At 38.7% G+C, this 16,800-nt stretch overlaps 1 protein-coding gene across 1 annotated transcript in view; it reads left to right on the forward strand.

Moving 5' to 3' along the window:
- LOC145782222 (tubulin polyglutamylase TTLL7-like) overlaps positions 1-10,455 on the forward strand; it is a 60,462-nt gene extending 50,007 nt beyond the window's left edge. Inside the window, exons 13-18 of the mRNA XM_082593996.1 lie at positions 5,424-5,563; positions 5,752-5,992; positions 6,114-6,194; positions 8,538-8,698; positions 8,871-9,083; positions 9,322-10,455. Of these exons, the coding sequence (XP_082450122.1) occupies positions 5,424-5,563; positions 5,752-5,992; positions 6,114-6,194; positions 8,538-8,698; positions 8,871-9,083; positions 9,322-9,394 (909 nt within the window). The 3' untranslated portion in view covers positions 9,395-10,455. The remainder of the gene's footprint in view (positions 1-5,423; positions 5,564-5,751; positions 5,993-6,113; positions 6,195-8,537; positions 8,699-8,870; positions 9,084-9,321) is intronic.
- Positions 10,456-16,800: the final 6,345 nt, after the last annotated feature.

Below are 16,800 nucleotides of genomic sequence, written 5' to 3' on the forward strand. Positions count from 1 at the left end.
GTCGGCGCCTTGCGATTGATTCTTTCCACAGGAACTCTATCGGGGGAAGTCTGCACAATCTCTTATTGATTGACAACATTTCTATTTCGTTTTTTAACTTTTGTTACGAATTGTTGTCCGGCCATCTTTCGCTTCGACGAACTGCAGTGTTCCACATATTCCTTGGCAACCTACTTTGGTGTAATTCCTTCCTTGCGAACACCTCGGAGCTTGTGTTCATATCATCTTTTGCGTCCAACCGAGCAATGCAATCATTTACTTTTGGCGACGCATTGAGAACTTTTCACTTTTCGTTGCTTATGGACTTCCAGCATCATGGTTTTGATAGATTGCTTGTCGTTGTTATTGCGATCAAATTGTAAATATTTGTTTTAGACAACTTGGTTCCTTCTATGATTCGTAAATTTACTTCCAAAATTTTGATTGCTAGAATTTAGATTTTCAACTCTATGGTAACATATTTAAAATATTCTGTAACTTGATGGATCGTATATGTTCATGCATTTCTTGAATTTTGTACCAGTAAGGCAAACCAGGGCGTGTTGTCACAAGGGGCGTGTTGTCACAGCAATTTTTTTTGTACTTGCACTTACTGCTTCGAGTCTATATTTGTAGCACGTGCTTTGTTAAGAGTCATCTTCATTTTGAGGTTAGAAAAGTCAAGAAAAGACAGCAGGTTTAGCTTAAATTAAATTATTATCAAAAACTTGGTCATCGATGTAAATTTCACTAACTTTTCAAAATTGTGTGACGCTTTCGTAAGAGCAGTTTGACCGCAAGTATGAAATCAATTTTATAGCTTATTATGTTAGATGTTTAGCTGACACTTTAGAAGTTAAGAGCGTGCCTTTTCTAGCCGCCATTAAAACTTTTGTCTGACTGCGTACGTCGGGGCGAGTTGTCACAGCTGTGATGATGGTCACAGCTTACGAGAAGCAAAATTTGGCATAAACTACCGAACCCTTGGGTGATATGTGAAGGCAAGGAAACAAGACCCAAAGCAGTTGTTGAGTTAATTTCAACTTGTTTACTGTATAAATGTGTAAATTCCACATAATAAAATTTGATTTTGTAAGGCCAACCGGGGCGTGTTGTCACAGGTTTGGGGTTTTTCCATTTGTGCTTTTGCTATATACAATGTAAGTGATTTGGTTATATCATTCATACCATGGTGGATTATATAAGAGGTCTTGACAACGCTCATGCTGCTGTCTGGACTGGAGGCTGATTGTCAGGATTTTGCTGTCTGGCGTTTATCTCGGATAATTTGATATCTTGAAGCAAAACCAAGCAGCACTGAGTTGCACACAAGCTGAAGTGTAATGTGGCCTTTTTACTAAGCTGTCTTGTACATAAAGCACACTTCATCAGGCAAAAGAACGCATCTCATAACTGAATGATTTTACAATAATTATCAGTTGAGAACCAGCCAAAAATAAATGCTGTTGACAGCGGTAGCACACAAACATCAATATTCATTAACAAGGCACAATTATCATCAACATACGGTAACGTTATTGTTGGATCTAATCTACCTTGCTTGAAAATCAACAAAGATGTGAAGTTTACCTCATATGCTCCAACGTATACTTTGATTTTTCCAACTCACTCGGTGTATGTGCACTTGCAGCTACAGTATAATTATGCTTCCTAGTATATTTTCACACTTTTCAGACTTTAACAAAACAACTGTATGCTTCGTCACATTCAAGTTTGCTCGTGGGATAACTTTAATCCATTTAAGATGTTCCTGCTCATTTTTCGGAAACCTATAGACTGATAATTTTGATAAGCTTGAATCATAGTTTCCTTTACACAGTGGAACACAGCACTTTAATGGCATGATTAACTTGACACTAACAAGCAGCAACTGTAGCAGTGGTAGGCTCCTGTACTGCAGTTAGCTGAACGGATATTATTATTATTATTTTATTATTTATTTGCGTCAGACGAAGTTGTCCATATCTAAAAACAAAACAACGAAATAATACACAAACTGCAAATGCACAAAGGTCACAGAGAGCCACTTTGGATGCCGTCGATTTAAAATTTCACTAAATGGGCTAGGCTATCCACTGTTACAAATTTACATACAATGAGCGTTGGAAGAATTGAAAGTATTCAGAGCGATAAAAACAATCAGATGACATCAGGTCTGATATAAAGCGATTGGAGGAGTGAATGCAACGGTTGATAAACGAAAACATGTTTTTCCTCAATAAAGCATCAAACGTTGTTATATTATTCATTACTTGATATTCACGGGCACTGACATAACGAGGCAAGTTGTGCAATATTCTAAAAGAATCATTGTAAGCAACATGTAATCGTTTTATACTAGAATATCTAAACTTGTTCCACAACTGGGATGCGTAAAAGGACATACAAATGATACAATAAGAGCGAAATGCAATGTTTTTTACAGCGGGTGAGCATTTAGCGAAATGAGATTTTGCATTATTTGCAGCACAGTACTGAGAGCGTACCTGCCTTGAAATATCATTTTCATCTGAGAGAGAACTCTCAATCAATACACCCAGGTATTTTACAGAGTCCGTGAACACAATTTCAGATTTACCTAGATGTAGCAGAGGAGCACGTAAAAGATAAACGTTTTTTTGGGGAAAATAACATAGCCTACCAAATGACTTTTTAGAATTGAAAGTAATTTCAGGTTCAACAGCATACTTGTGGCAAACATCTAACAAATTTTGTAAGCCACACAAACTAGGCGAGATGCAGCAAATGTCATCAGCAAACATAATATGATTTAGACAAGAGTTGCCAACATAGCAACCAACTTTTGTTTTATGGAGCTCATAAGAAAGAGGGTCAATATATACCGCAAAAAGATAGGGGCTTAACACCCCACCTTGTCTGACTCCATTGGACACATTAAATGATTGGGACAGGTGACCTCCCTACCTCACTTGCATGGTTTGTTTACTATACCAGTATTTCAATAAGCGAACAAAATACATAGGCACGTTGCGTGTGATAAGCGTTTTAAACAATAAATGATGATTGACTTTGTCGAAGGCTTTTGAAACATCAAAAAAAAACAGAATATACAGGAGTGTCATGACTGATATAAGAGGACACTGCTTGTTTTAATAAGAAAATACTCATGTCAGTACTATGGCCAGACTTAAACCCAAATTGATTGTCACTAGTATTCAAAAAAGGCAATAGATGATTCAAAATAAAACGTTCAAACAGTTTTGAGATTACTGTAGCTACAGCAATAGGTCTATAGTTACCTGAATCTTGAATGTCGCCATTCAAATTCTTTACAATTGGGACTAGAACAGTGTCCAAGCAAGAATTTGGTACAACACCATGACTAAGACACATATTAAAAAGTACACTAATATAAAAACGAATAGAATAATCAGCATAAACAAGATGTTCAGCTGAAACTTTTTTATCAGCACCAGCAGCTCGATTTAATGGCAGTTTGGCAAGCAAGGGACCAACCAACTGTGTCCATGTTGCAACGAAATATTGAAAAAATTATGATATTTATCCTTAGAAGAAATATACGAGTTAACAAATTCTTTTTCAGTGTTGGTTTTGCTGGAATTTAGCAAGGAGCTGTAATGATGCTTCCACATCTCAGCAATAGCTTCAGGACCTTTTGCTCCACCAACATTTACAGAAAGAGAACTATTTTTGCAAGTAGATTTTTTTACCTTCTGCCAAAATGACTTTTGTGAGCTGTCCAAGTTGAGTGCTGAGGCAAGTGCATTAGCTCTATGTTGTTCAGAGGCATTTTTACAACGGCAAAAGGTTTTTTTAAACTCCTTTCGTTTATTCTGCATCAACTCATACAGATAACCATTCCGTTGTTTCCCATTTTTCACCCACATGTTGTAAGTTTCTCTGGCAATGAAATGAGCCTGCTTAACTTCATTATTCCAACCAGGGACAGAAAATTTATTGCATTTCTTCTTATCAACTTATTATACTGTATTTGTTTTACTGTAGATTTACAACTAAAGGTAAAACAGTCATTATAGGCCAACTACTGACATAAGTGTAGGTAGCAAACAAAATTTTGGAGAGAGACTCATTTACCTAGATTTTAGCATACAAGACAGTTATTCAAAACTGAACAATGCAGAAAGGAATACCATACAACATCATATAGTTGCTTCTGTGCATTTTATGGTGTAAACCAACCTATTTCATATCTAAAACTGCAAACAAACCAGCTTTTCTACAGTTTTAGTAGAGTGCAACTTAGACCTACCATTATACTTGTGTAAGCTAGTATGTGAAACCTACTTGACTGCACACAAGGCTATTGGGGCAAATCATTATCTACAGAAATGTTTTTACCCAACACTAGGACGCAATACTTTGTAAGCAACACTGCTTTTGCTTTACACAATACCTTGTACTTGCACTGCTCACAAGTTTACTACGCTCTAAACGTACGATACTCGCACTGCAGCTCCAGCCGCGATTTAAAATCAGCCGCCAGTCGAAGAAATCTCTCAAGCGTTGACATGACCTTTTACTAGAGGTCACCATGATTCATACACTGTCCACTTACACTTCCTTTTGCCACTAGTTATACTTTTTAATCGCAAAATGATTTCAAGAAAATCGAATTTTTGTAAAAAAAAAAAAATTGTGACAACACGCCCCATGCTTTGTGACAACACGCCCCGTGCTGGGGCGTGTTGTCACAATTTTTTTTTTACAAAAATTTGATTTTCTTAAAATCCTTTTGCGATTAAAAAGTTTAACTAGTGGCAAAAGGAAGTGTAAGTGGACAGTGTACGAATGATATAACTAAATCACTTGCATTGTATATAGCAAAAGCAGAAATCGAAAAACCCCAAACCTGTGACAACACGCCCCGGTTTGCCTTATATTGTTGGAAATCGTGGCAGAACATCAGTTTAAGATTTAGACTTGCAGTTTTTGATTTTAATTTTGATATCATGTAACTATCTATTTAAAATAGAAATTTTATGCGTGTTGATAATATCGGAGTTTGCTTATTTGTTCGTTTTACTTATTTTTCAAATTTTTTTTACATGTGCTAGCTGAAGATGCTATTACTATAGCGAAATCGATTCTTGATAAATTACACTAAAAAGTTAAATTGTTGTGCAAATGCCGGCATTTGATGAATGCAAAATAGCAGTGCTTGCCTTGATATTTTTTCAGCTACTTGTTTCGTTTCTCTTCACTTAAAACTTTAAAGATTTTATTCAATAATTTAAAGATCTTATTCAATAATTCGTCTAATCGCAAGTTTATCAAATTTTGTCGCTATATGACGTCATAGTGACATCAACCTAGCTGAGTAAAAAGTCTAACAATAGTTTTTTGCATTGACTTAAAAACCAACTTAATAAGCAAAACGGGTGGCGCTTTTTTAAAAATCGCTTCGAATTGTCTTTTCCCAGGATGAAGACAACGCGGCTCGCTCGCGGGAGAAACTTATTATTCGGCGGCTTGACAAAATACGTCATTTCAAGTCACGTGATAATCAAGGCTCATCAACGACGAAGCATTCCGGACGTCTTTACACCACCGCATCAAAAATGTAAGAATATGGCTGACAGCTAATCATGAAAGTGGGGATTTGATTGTAAGGCGACAATGTCTCAGCAACATTTCGTCTGTTACTTCCGTTGCGGAACAATCCTCAACTTTCCCATTGGCTCCCAACACGCAATCATGCTCAACCAGGTTAATGTTCCCAAAGGGGTTAATTCTTGTTTGATGACGTAGAAATTTCCACAATGATGACAATGGACGATTTCATCGAAACTCCACGTCCGCGATCACATTGCCGCCTTCGATTGTTGCGTCGTCGACGTCGGCTGGAAAACTATCTCGGCACGCAGTGACACCTAACGGCATAGAAGACAGAGAAGCGGAACGCACTCAACAGACGCTAACCGCGCTAGAGTGCACACGTATCAAGTTTCCTGGGAAAAGCGATCAGGAAGCTGACGTCATGCTGGACAATGTAAGCGGTGAATGATTCATTTAGTTTTGGGAACATTTGTTTTATGATTATAACGATCTCAACAGAAACTTTTTTCTTTTTGTTTGTTATCAACATCGCCTCATCCACTTTCTACTTTTAGATCATGAAAAATTGGAAACACCACAAACCCTTGCTCGCCACCTACTGGTTGGTTAAGCTAGATTCAGCCAAACGGAAAAAGGTAATTGACGAAATAACTTTTCAGGCGCACAATCGTTGCATTTCATGACAACGTTTTTCTTCCAGCCACGTCTTCGCGAAGGCAATTGCTTGAAGCCACATCGCTCCATTTTTAAGTCATCTATTCGTCTTATCATTGCCAATTGTGCGTGAGTGTGGTGAAATGCAGACGGCAGCCCACATTATCAAGGATTGCCGGCCATACAGACCACCTCATGGTATGGAAGGCCTAGTTTCTATCGATGACGACGCCAGGCAGTGGCTAACCAACGAATGCCCTGACATATAGCGACAACACGAGAGAATCATTACCAAGTCGGGAACGAAAAATATAGCACCAGCCACAACAATCGATGTGGGAAGGCCATGGGATGGCGCAGCTGATATACGCAAAGACGCTCGCTTTCCAATTATGCAATGCTGGTTCGACTCCCGGCTGCAGCTGGTTGTTAAAAAATACCGCTCACCTCTACCCAGGTTGTAATAAATTGGGTGGCGCAGCTGCTGACAAAAAAGCGGCCGAGAGAAAGAAACTGGCCACCCTACTCTCATTTTTGCCAAAGGGTTAGCATAATGAGAACCTTATCTTCTCATCCCCTGATGCTTCGATCAGGTATGGGACTCACATTTTCCTTAACTTTGCAATAATCCATGTACCATGCACCAACACGTCAATGAATGGAAAAGGAGACAAAACTTTGAGGGATTTTAAACGTGCCTGAATAGTTGTGTTCATATGGTGAAGGTATATGTCTGCAGCATGGCGACCAACATACACGGACCATGCCAACGTGCAGATTTGATTGGAGGCCTAACTCCTAATAGCCCAAATTTTTAGTATAAGTTGAAAGTTTGAGTAGTAGGCCTGGTGAATTGTATGGTTTTGAGTTATGTCACAATCAATATTGCTCGGGCGGTAGACTACATTGTTGTTCTCGAATAGGTGAACTATTTTGTTGCGTAATTCTGTTGTGGTGTTTCGATGATACTGATCGATGGTAACCTTTAGTTAGGCAGTCTGTAATTAATATTACCCTAGTCTCTGGAAGCTTTTAATCCAAGCAAACCTGTTATAAGCAACCGCGTGATTCGATTATTATTATTAGAGTTGTTATTGGAGTTGTATTGAGAGTTGTGAATTATGAGGATTAGAAGTTGCAATGAAAAGTACATTGAAGACGATTGTAGAGTTACAGCCGATATTAAATAGATTGTCAAAGTGGAAATTGTCAATTGTAAAGTAGCTGTGGCAAGTAGAAGTTTATATTTATTTTGAAATCGACGAAGACGTTTGCTGTTTAAGAATTTGATTTCTTTACGTGTTAGAAGTGGTGAAGCATTCGTCAGTTCAAGCATTTCATCTATCATCTCACAAGTAGAACTTTTCGACCATTTATCTGACTGTATAACGTTTCATATCCCAATAAACTACGTTATCAATCTTTCCAAAGTATCTTTACGTATAAGAACTAGAAGAAATTGTGATAGTTTCATGCTATTGTCACCATGCAAGGGCTAGATTTGAACACTTGTGTTGGAAATCCGAAAAGCGTTTGGCAACACTGGTAATAGGAGAACGATTTAATATGAAAATTTTTGCAATTATTTGAGATCAAGTAGTCAGATCACACTTTGGTAATTTGGATTCTCAAAATTATCATTTTAAAGAGATATAAAGTCATCAGCCTCCAGTTGGCACGTTGGCAAAGCCTGTCTATAGATCGCTATGTGGCTTGCACGACCAGAAAACTAAAGTCTGAAATATTTGTTGGTTTCTCATGTCTATGTAGAAATCACGATTGTCTATTATTTCGCAACACATCATGTGGTGTGCTGTGATCATGTACTCCAACCATTTTGTACATCCGCATGTCTTCATGCTTTACCACGTTTGTTTGATTCGAGAAACTTCCTAGTTTTAACGTTGTGGTGTTAACATCAAAACTTCAAAATACTATTAGCACATTCCACACACAATCATTAAGAAGAATTTTCAAAATTTCATGGACTGAACATATTCACTATGACTTACAAGGTGCAGTAGGAGCAACTCCCCTGCTTGAACAAGTCAGCAAACGTGAACTTCTTTGGTTGGGACATAGAATACAATATCCAATAAACTCAGTTTATAACGAAACCCTCCTACTATCAAGGCTGATTACAGGCAAACGAAGTCAAGGAAGACCAGCAGAAAGATTAAAGCAAAGGGTTCGATCTTTCACAAAGCACAGCCCGAAAGAGCTGCGACAATTGGCTGAAACTTGCCAATTCTGGAGACTTTTTATTGACGCTATTTTGCACCCAAGTAGTGTGAAATAAATTATTATAACTTCCCGATCGGCAGGTGATCGACATTGTGCGTGGTAATGTGGGCGCGGTCATGCAGAGAGTGTGGAGAGGATGGAAGATAGATTCCTTGCGTCTCATGCGCTTCTTCGATCGAGTCTTTAACCGGATGCATTGGAGTCACGGTCAGGGCTTGTGGATCTGCTTCACGGCTTCTTGGTGAGTTCGAAACCCGTTCAGCGCGGTTTCCTCTCATCCCGCTAACTTCTCGGTCATGGCTACCTCAATGGTTTTACTTGGCACAATCCTCGATTAGTTTTCAAAGTTGTTAAACAGTATACAATTGTTTTATTATTATTTTTGGGTAACCTTTCATTGTTTTACCACTCAGCAATTCTTGGGAGACGATTTTCAGCAAAAGTACCGACACAGTGAGCGCTGTGGAGTTGGAATGCTGCCGCAAGGTGGTGCGCCTCTGCAAGGATTGTTTGCTCATAGTCTATCAATTTGCAAATGACGTCAGCAATCACGTGATTAGTTGTGCGGACGAGGAGAGAACGAGAGGATGGCGGAATCATTCCATGATGCGCCACCTACCGCTCAGGTATGTTGCGTTGCTGCATTTATTCTGCAATTGCCACCTAGTGTCCATTTAGTAATTGGTTATATCAATTGGAGATTGCATCTCAGTTCGCTCAGTTGCTGATCATTGTCGAACGCATTCAATTTTTGGATTTTTTCAGCATCAACGTCCAAATTATTTGCCATCATCCTCGGCGGTTGATCATCCTTCAGCTTGTTCATTGAATGCGTCGTCGCCTCATCTTGCCTTTTTGTTGCAGGTTTTCTCGCAATTTGGCCTCCCCACCCCGCCCCCCCTCCAGCCGCAACATAGTCTGGTCTTCTACCAACTGATCGGGTCCTAATAGCGACATTTTGTTGCTGCAATGATGTCACAGCGCGTTCGTGACCAATCTCAGCGATTTAACAACGAATTATATTTGAGTGCTTTGTTGCAAATGAATAAGAACGGAATTGCAGTAACTGTGTCAATATAACTTATGGTTACCTGGATAATCCATCACCACCTGGATAATCCTACTCAGCATCGAGCCCGTTTTCCCAGGCTGATGCACGAGTTGCTTGTGTTGTCCATCAACATTACTGGGCCGTTGAGGCAAATCATGAACAAGACTGGTTTAGTGCAGCTTGTATTCAACAATTGTTTTAGACCTTTATAACTCGCACGGCTTAAATTGAATCGATGATCGCCTTTATCAAACGTCATGAAAACTAATTTAGAAGCGACGCCAATGTGATGTCATAGATGTAATAGCAGTCACACAATTGTGCGTTGCAACATTTGTTTGTTTTGTAGAAATTAAGTTCTATCCTGACAAAGTTGCCAAATCGGCCATTTTTTGTTTGTTTGTTTGTTTATCTTTATCCTGCATTGCGGGAAAGCGGACTTGAGCGCTATGCATCGGTGTACGCCTTCCGACATACACCTGACCCACGCTGCAGCCGACGGCAATGTCTGTTTCCGGTTGTCTACTCTACTTATGACTTAAATTTGGTACTACCCATTACTCGAAATCGATCACTAGGTAGAGGCAATTATCGTAAAGTTTCTTGCCCAGAGAAACAACAGCAAGTGCGGGTGGCTGGAGTCGAACATGCAGACTCTCGACTGCGAGCCCAACGCGCTAACCACTCAGCCGCGGCTGCCGATTGTGATGGTTATAATTGGACGGATTTTTCTATTTTTAAATAGGCTTGACCAATACAGTAATGAGCAATAGGCAATACAGTAGGACTATACCATTTTTAGCTAAACTCTTTTGAGAAATGTTTAAACAATTTTCATTTTGCACCTTCTCGCTTTGTTTGATCTGCCAACGCGTATCCGAGCGATGATCACGAAGAACAAAGTTAGTCAAGACATTAACTTGTGCAATACATGTTGAGGCAATCGACAGTTGCTATGAAAATACGTTTTGTATGTTTGCCCATAAAATGGACAAAATGCTCGTTTTTCAGCGACAAGACCAAGATAAATTTGTCGTATAAGTAGATGCAAACATTGTAGTTCTTCCGTGGCCTTGTCGTTAAAGAGTGTGCACTGTGCAGTTTTGTGCGCTAGACTTCACCAACTCCCCGAGTGCTGAGAGTAAAACTCGAAATGCAAATGCATCATTAATTTCACACAGGATGAAACCGCTGTGATTTTGCTGATAGTCTGTTGATCGTGATAACTCACTATAATTCCAGAAGCAAGAAAAAAAAGAACATTAACGTTTTAAATGGATTTTTGTTTGAAAATGTTGAAAGCAATAACCTGTAGCGGACATACTGCAGTATCACAGTTTTGTTTAGTTTCGACAAGCTCTAAATCAGGGGTTTTTAACCGGAGGTAAATTTCACCTACCGAGGGGGTAAATTCACTGAATCATAAATTAAAGCAAATTTTACTTTTTCAGTTATTAAAAAAACTGGTAACTTAGTGTTGGTGTTGCACTCGATTTTAATTCAGATTTATGCTTAATGTAAGTTTTCGTCTTTTTCTTTTATCTCCGCGCAAGTAGATGACCAGTTTCATTTCAACAGGGTATGTGTGCTACATAGTACACAACCCAGGGGCTCCGGACACTTCCTGAGAGTGGGGGGGGGGGTAATTTAAGCAGAGCGGAAACGATGTTTTGACATCGACAGGGGGCTTATTGGATTATCGCATCACATATACTTCTGGGAGGTCGCTTCCCAGACCCTCCTTCGCATTATTGAAAGCTTCAGTTTCTTATAGCCTACAGCGTCTTAGGCGGCATTATATTTCGCGCCGAAGGCGCAAAATTTTTGCCTTTCAGCACGATTTAAGGTCGAAATATTATTTCAACGAATCTAAAATCGCGAGCAAAAGCTCTTTAATATTTGCCACATTTTTTGAGGTTTTTAGACAAATTTGATTGGAAGAGGGGACGTAGGCCTACGCAAAAATTCCTCTCTGTATTCTTCCTTGGCTCAAGTCTTCCAAACTTTGCGCTTCAGACGCTAAATGGTTAGATTTAAAAGATCAAAAGCGTTAAGGTCCAAGCTTTATATAACTTAATTTACAATTGCATGAATACAACACGATAACCTGTGCCATAACATCCACAGTGAAAGACAAAGTTTCGGCATCTAGGGTCTAGGCCAACGGTGTTTAACCTGCGGCCGCATGCGGCGTCGATGAATAATTATGCGGCCGTTAACACGTAGCCTAATTTCATAAGCATGTGTTGGCGACCGTGTCCTATTGTTGAAATGAAAAAATTATTTCATTAAAAAAATGAAATGTATTTTAAATATTATAGGCTACAAAGATATCTAGCGAACCACTGGATACCTTCAAATTTTAGAGCTTGAAAAACATTTTCATTGTAAGTTTTTGTAGGCTAGACTGTTATGTTAAAATCGTTTAGAGATAAAACTTTTTCCTCGACCCAATTTCATTGTGTCACGATTTCTTTCTATCTCTTACCAGGAAAAAGACTTGGAAAGATTCAATGACGTAGTTTAATGGGTCAAACCGAAAAGCAGTCAATTAAATGTCGACTAATTCTACTAGTGAAATGATAATCTGACTTCTTGAAGAACTTTAACGAACGGCTTCTCAAATAACTCTAATTTCGAACACAAATTATATCAGCACCAATTCTCATCTACTTGTATTCAATTACTTCAAGTCTCAATCACCAATAATTTCTGCATCAACTACCAATTCACAACTCATAGCACAACTCTCATAATCAACTCATAATAATAATAAACATTACACAAACCAGGGTTGCCAGACTAAAATTTGCAAAAAAGGCCAAACTCACCAAGAAAAAAGGCCAAATAGGTAGAAAAAAGGCCAAAAAAAGCCAAACTCAAACAAGATAAAATAAGCATTGTAATCACGGTTGCCAGACTATGAAAAGGTCTTAATGCAAAATAATACAAAAAAAAGACCAAAACAAGAAAAAAATTAGATAAAAAAGGCCAAATGGATATTTACCTGTTTATATTAAAAATAATGAAATATACACAATTACATATATTTCACAAATTTACTTATATTTTATTGGATTATTGAAGAATTTCTTCTAAATAGTTGGTTTATTCATTTTTTGATGAACTATACAAATTCTCACTGTTGTGCAATTCAATCATATTTACAATTTTGGTAAAGAGGTCACTTTCTTCAACCACAGACATATACAACCAAGCAACCACACGGCATTTAACATAATCCATTAAAATTGAACAATCATATTTGGGGTGCACTTGAAGTCTTTGCAACACATTTTTTGGTCCAACAGGTGAGAACGAATTCTTATGACAACTTCCAATAGCCGAATTTGTGCTCTGTTTCTAGGCTTTGTTTTTACAGCAGTAGGCTAACTAGTGAAAATATTACCATGATACTTGTTCACATCACCAATGCGATCAATAGAGCGAATAGATGCATGGCACGCTATGGTTAAATCTTTATGGTTAAACTAAGATCAATCTCTGCTATTTTTTATGAATCATTGACACATTTAGGGAGAGAACTTTAAGAGGAGTTTGGTATTTTATTTAGGTGTTTCTTGGTTTTTTCATGTGTAGAAATGTTGCTTAGCTTTGGCAATATATTCACCTTGCACATAGTAGGCTACTCGGCTGGCAAGCCGGCGGTTGTGTTAGGCTACCGATCGATCGAAACGTGAACTTTCTGTATAGGCTACCTACTTTTGAACGTTGACATTATAATTCCAAAATAATATCTATAATATTCATATTTATCGATATTTTATGACTTGTACCGGATTTTAATGAATTGTAGCAAAAATAATTCTGAAAATAGCCCAAAAGGTAGCAAGTATAAAAGGACTGTAGCGGATGAGTTTTAATCCGCTACAGTGGTGACATCTGGCACCACTGGCTGCCTTAGCGGGTGAGCGCAATCTGACTCGGCGCCGACGTCACATTACGACTATTAAACAAGCATAGAACATGTATTGAACAATGGTGAATATGGTTTCATCTGATAAGGTTGCGATATATGAGAAATATTGATTATTATGCATTTTGAGGAGTAAATTTTAAAAAAGGCCAAATCTAGAAAAAGGCCAAACGTATAATTTCTAAGGCCAACAGACTTTAAAAAAGGCCAAATTCGAGAAATTTGGCCTTAAAAAGGCCAATCTGGCCACCCTGACACAAACTACACCACTATTTATAGTTGGTTGTTCAGTCCAGTAACTTCGAGAAGGTTACGTAAGAATACATCATAAAGAACCATTGTTCTATCAAGCAGCATTTAAATGTAAACAACAGAAGTCTCTAGAATGTCACGTAGGGAAAAATGATTCCAGAAAACACATTTTACATAGTACAGATTTCGTAATCAGAGGTTACTTCAGGTCATAACCGATAATAACACATCGCACCAGAATTCTTCAACCAAAACAACACGCTCGTTGAAGATACAAAGCAAGCCATCGCGAGGCATTGCACCTTGATTGTGACATACGCCCCCCCTTAGAATATTGTTGCAAACAATATAACAACACAATCAATACAAAACATATTACAAAACAATTAATTACTCAATAAAACAGTTCTCATTAGTCCATCATTGCATGATCTACCAACGATAGCTTTTCTCAAAACAATAGTCACGTTTTCGGCGAAAGTCTCCAACGTCCTCAACATCTTCAGTGCATCGGCGAGCGAGATGACCCATCTTCCTACATCGGAAACACCTCCTCTCCGGACAGTCTTTGGCGAGATGACCTTCTTTATGACAGTTGTAGCAAGCCTTTTCATCAAAAGAGCAGCTCCTGGCTATGTGTCCAATCTCCCCACATCGGTAGCAGTGGTTGTCACGACAACGTCTGTTTTCCGAATGTCCGCCGTCAGCAACGCACTCCCTGGCGAAGTGTCCGCGTCTACTGCATCTATAGCAAACTCCAAATGGTCGTCGCCTGCCTCTTCTCCTCGGTTCATCGCGCTCGTAATATCCGTCATCGTGAGATCGTTGCTGATTATCTGCAGAACAATCTCGAGCAAAGTGACCATTCTTGCCACAAGAATAACAAGTAACTTCAGAATCTCTCTCAATAACATTTCCGATTATAAGATCAACTAAAGAGTTTTGTAAACATAACGCTTTCACAGTCCCACTACAATATGGAGTTTCGATATATATCTTCGCTAACGGTCCTTGGATTGAAGTGTTATTTATCGACATTACAATTCCAGTTTTTCCCGTTAACTGACTGTCTTTAACCAAATCTCTCCTCACCATTATACCCGTAGAACCAGAATCACGTAAAACTTTTACCTTTTTGTTTCCAACTTTTCCATCTACTACTGGCAGGTAATCTTCAGCTATTATTTTTTCGCAAACATCTTCATCCGGTCTCTCCTCCCCAAGCGTGGGTTCAGGAATCATTAACGCACAACCGCATCGATAAACGTCCGTGTCTTTATCTTTTCCAGACTGATTGGATAGGGAAAACGACTTGTCCTTGCATTCCTTCGCTTCGTGTCCTTGCCTATTGCAACGATTGCACCACTTCCTCGATTCCTGATGATTTCTGTTAGTCTTCCTCCGGCAGTTAACAGACTTATGACCTAAGCCATTACAATTAAAACAACGTACTTCTCTTGGAACCGCACCTCCTTTAAAATTATTTGCTTGCTCCTCGTCATTATTGCATGACAACGTTTCTTCAGTCAACAACTTCTCATCATGAGCAACTAAGTACTGTTCTGCCACACTGGCTATTTCTTCTAGAGTCTTTGGACTTCTCTCCATTAAATAAACAGACAGGTCTTTTGAACATGAATCTGTAAATTGTTCCTTAACTATAAGGTTTGCCAATCCGTTCAATGATTGTTCGGCCCCCGAAAGTTCAAACCATTTTAACAAAAGGTTTCTTAATTTCGTGTCGTTCAGGCTTTGCCTCACGGAATCTTTGGCGGTATCCATGCTCGGTAAAATTGTATCGCTTTAACAGAGCTAACTTCAATCTGTCGTAGTTCATGGCTTCTTCTTGCGAAAGTCTTGAATATACATCAAGAGCTTGTCCCGATAATAACATACTTAGCTGGGTAGCCCACGTCGACTTCTCCAATTTGGGTATTGTAGCATATCTTTCAAATCTTAACAAATAACTATCCAACTCATCTTTTTCTTCAACAAATGATGGCAAATCTGGACGTCTAACTTGCGCCACAATAACATCTCGAGCATTATCATTAGTAGAATTAGATCGCTCACCAATGTCCAGCTTTTGTCTTTCTATATCAAGTTTTAACTTTTCCAATTCATATTGCGCTCTTTTTTCTTCTGCTTCGCGTTGCACCCGATTCTCTTCGGCTTCTGCTTCGCGCTGTGCCCGCTTCTCTTCGGCTTCGCGCTGCGCCCGCTTCTCTTCTGCTTCAGCTTCACGCTGTGCTCGTTTTTCTTCAGCTTCAAGTTGTGCTCGCTTCTCTTCAGCTTCAAGTTGTGCTCGCTTCTCTTCAGCTTCAAGTTCACGCTGTGCTCGCTTTTCTTCAGCTTCAAGTTCTGCTTTCCTTATTTCACGAGCAGAACTTGAAGCTTATTCTGCTTTCCTTATTTCTTTTGTCAGCTTCTCGCTGAGCTTTTTGGGCCATTATCTTGTGATACTCTTCCATCACAAACTGAGACTTTTCATTGTCACTCAGCCCCATTCGTTCAGCCATGCTCCGTAAGTCTTCAATCATCTCATGTTTGACGGCATCTGCCATTTTGACAGCTTGTTGTTAATTTATTATTCTCTCAATAAATCTTTCGGTATTCTTCGGTTTATTCTTTTTCGGTTTATTCCCGGACGAGCTCCCAGAATGTCACGATTTCTTTCTATCTCTTACCAGGAAAAAGACTTGGAAAGATTCAATGACGTAGTTTAATGGGTCAAACCGAAAAGCAGTCAATTAAATGTCGACTAATTCTACTAGTGAAATGATAATCTGACTTCTTGAAGAACTTTAACGAACGGCTTCTCAAATAACTCTAATTTCGAACACAATTTATATCAGCACCAATTCTCATCTACTTGTATTCAATTACTTCAAGTCTCAATCACCAATAATTTCTGCATCAACTACCAATCCACAACTCATAGCACAACTCTCATAATCAACTCATAATAATCATAATAAACATTACACAAACTACACCACTATTTATAGTTGGTTGTTCAGTCCAGTAACTTCGAGAAGGTTACGTAAGGTTACATCATAAAGAACCATTGTTCTATCAAGCAGCATTTAAATGTAAACAACAG

The sequence above is a fragment of the Aplidium turbinatum genome, chromosome 13, assembly GCF_918807975.1.
Source record: "Aplidium turbinatum chromosome 13, kaAplTurb1.1, whole genome shotgun sequence".
In the NCBI taxonomy this organism is placed as follows: Eukaryota; Metazoa; Chordata; class Ascidiacea; order Aplousobranchia; family Polyclinidae; genus Aplidium; species Aplidium turbinatum.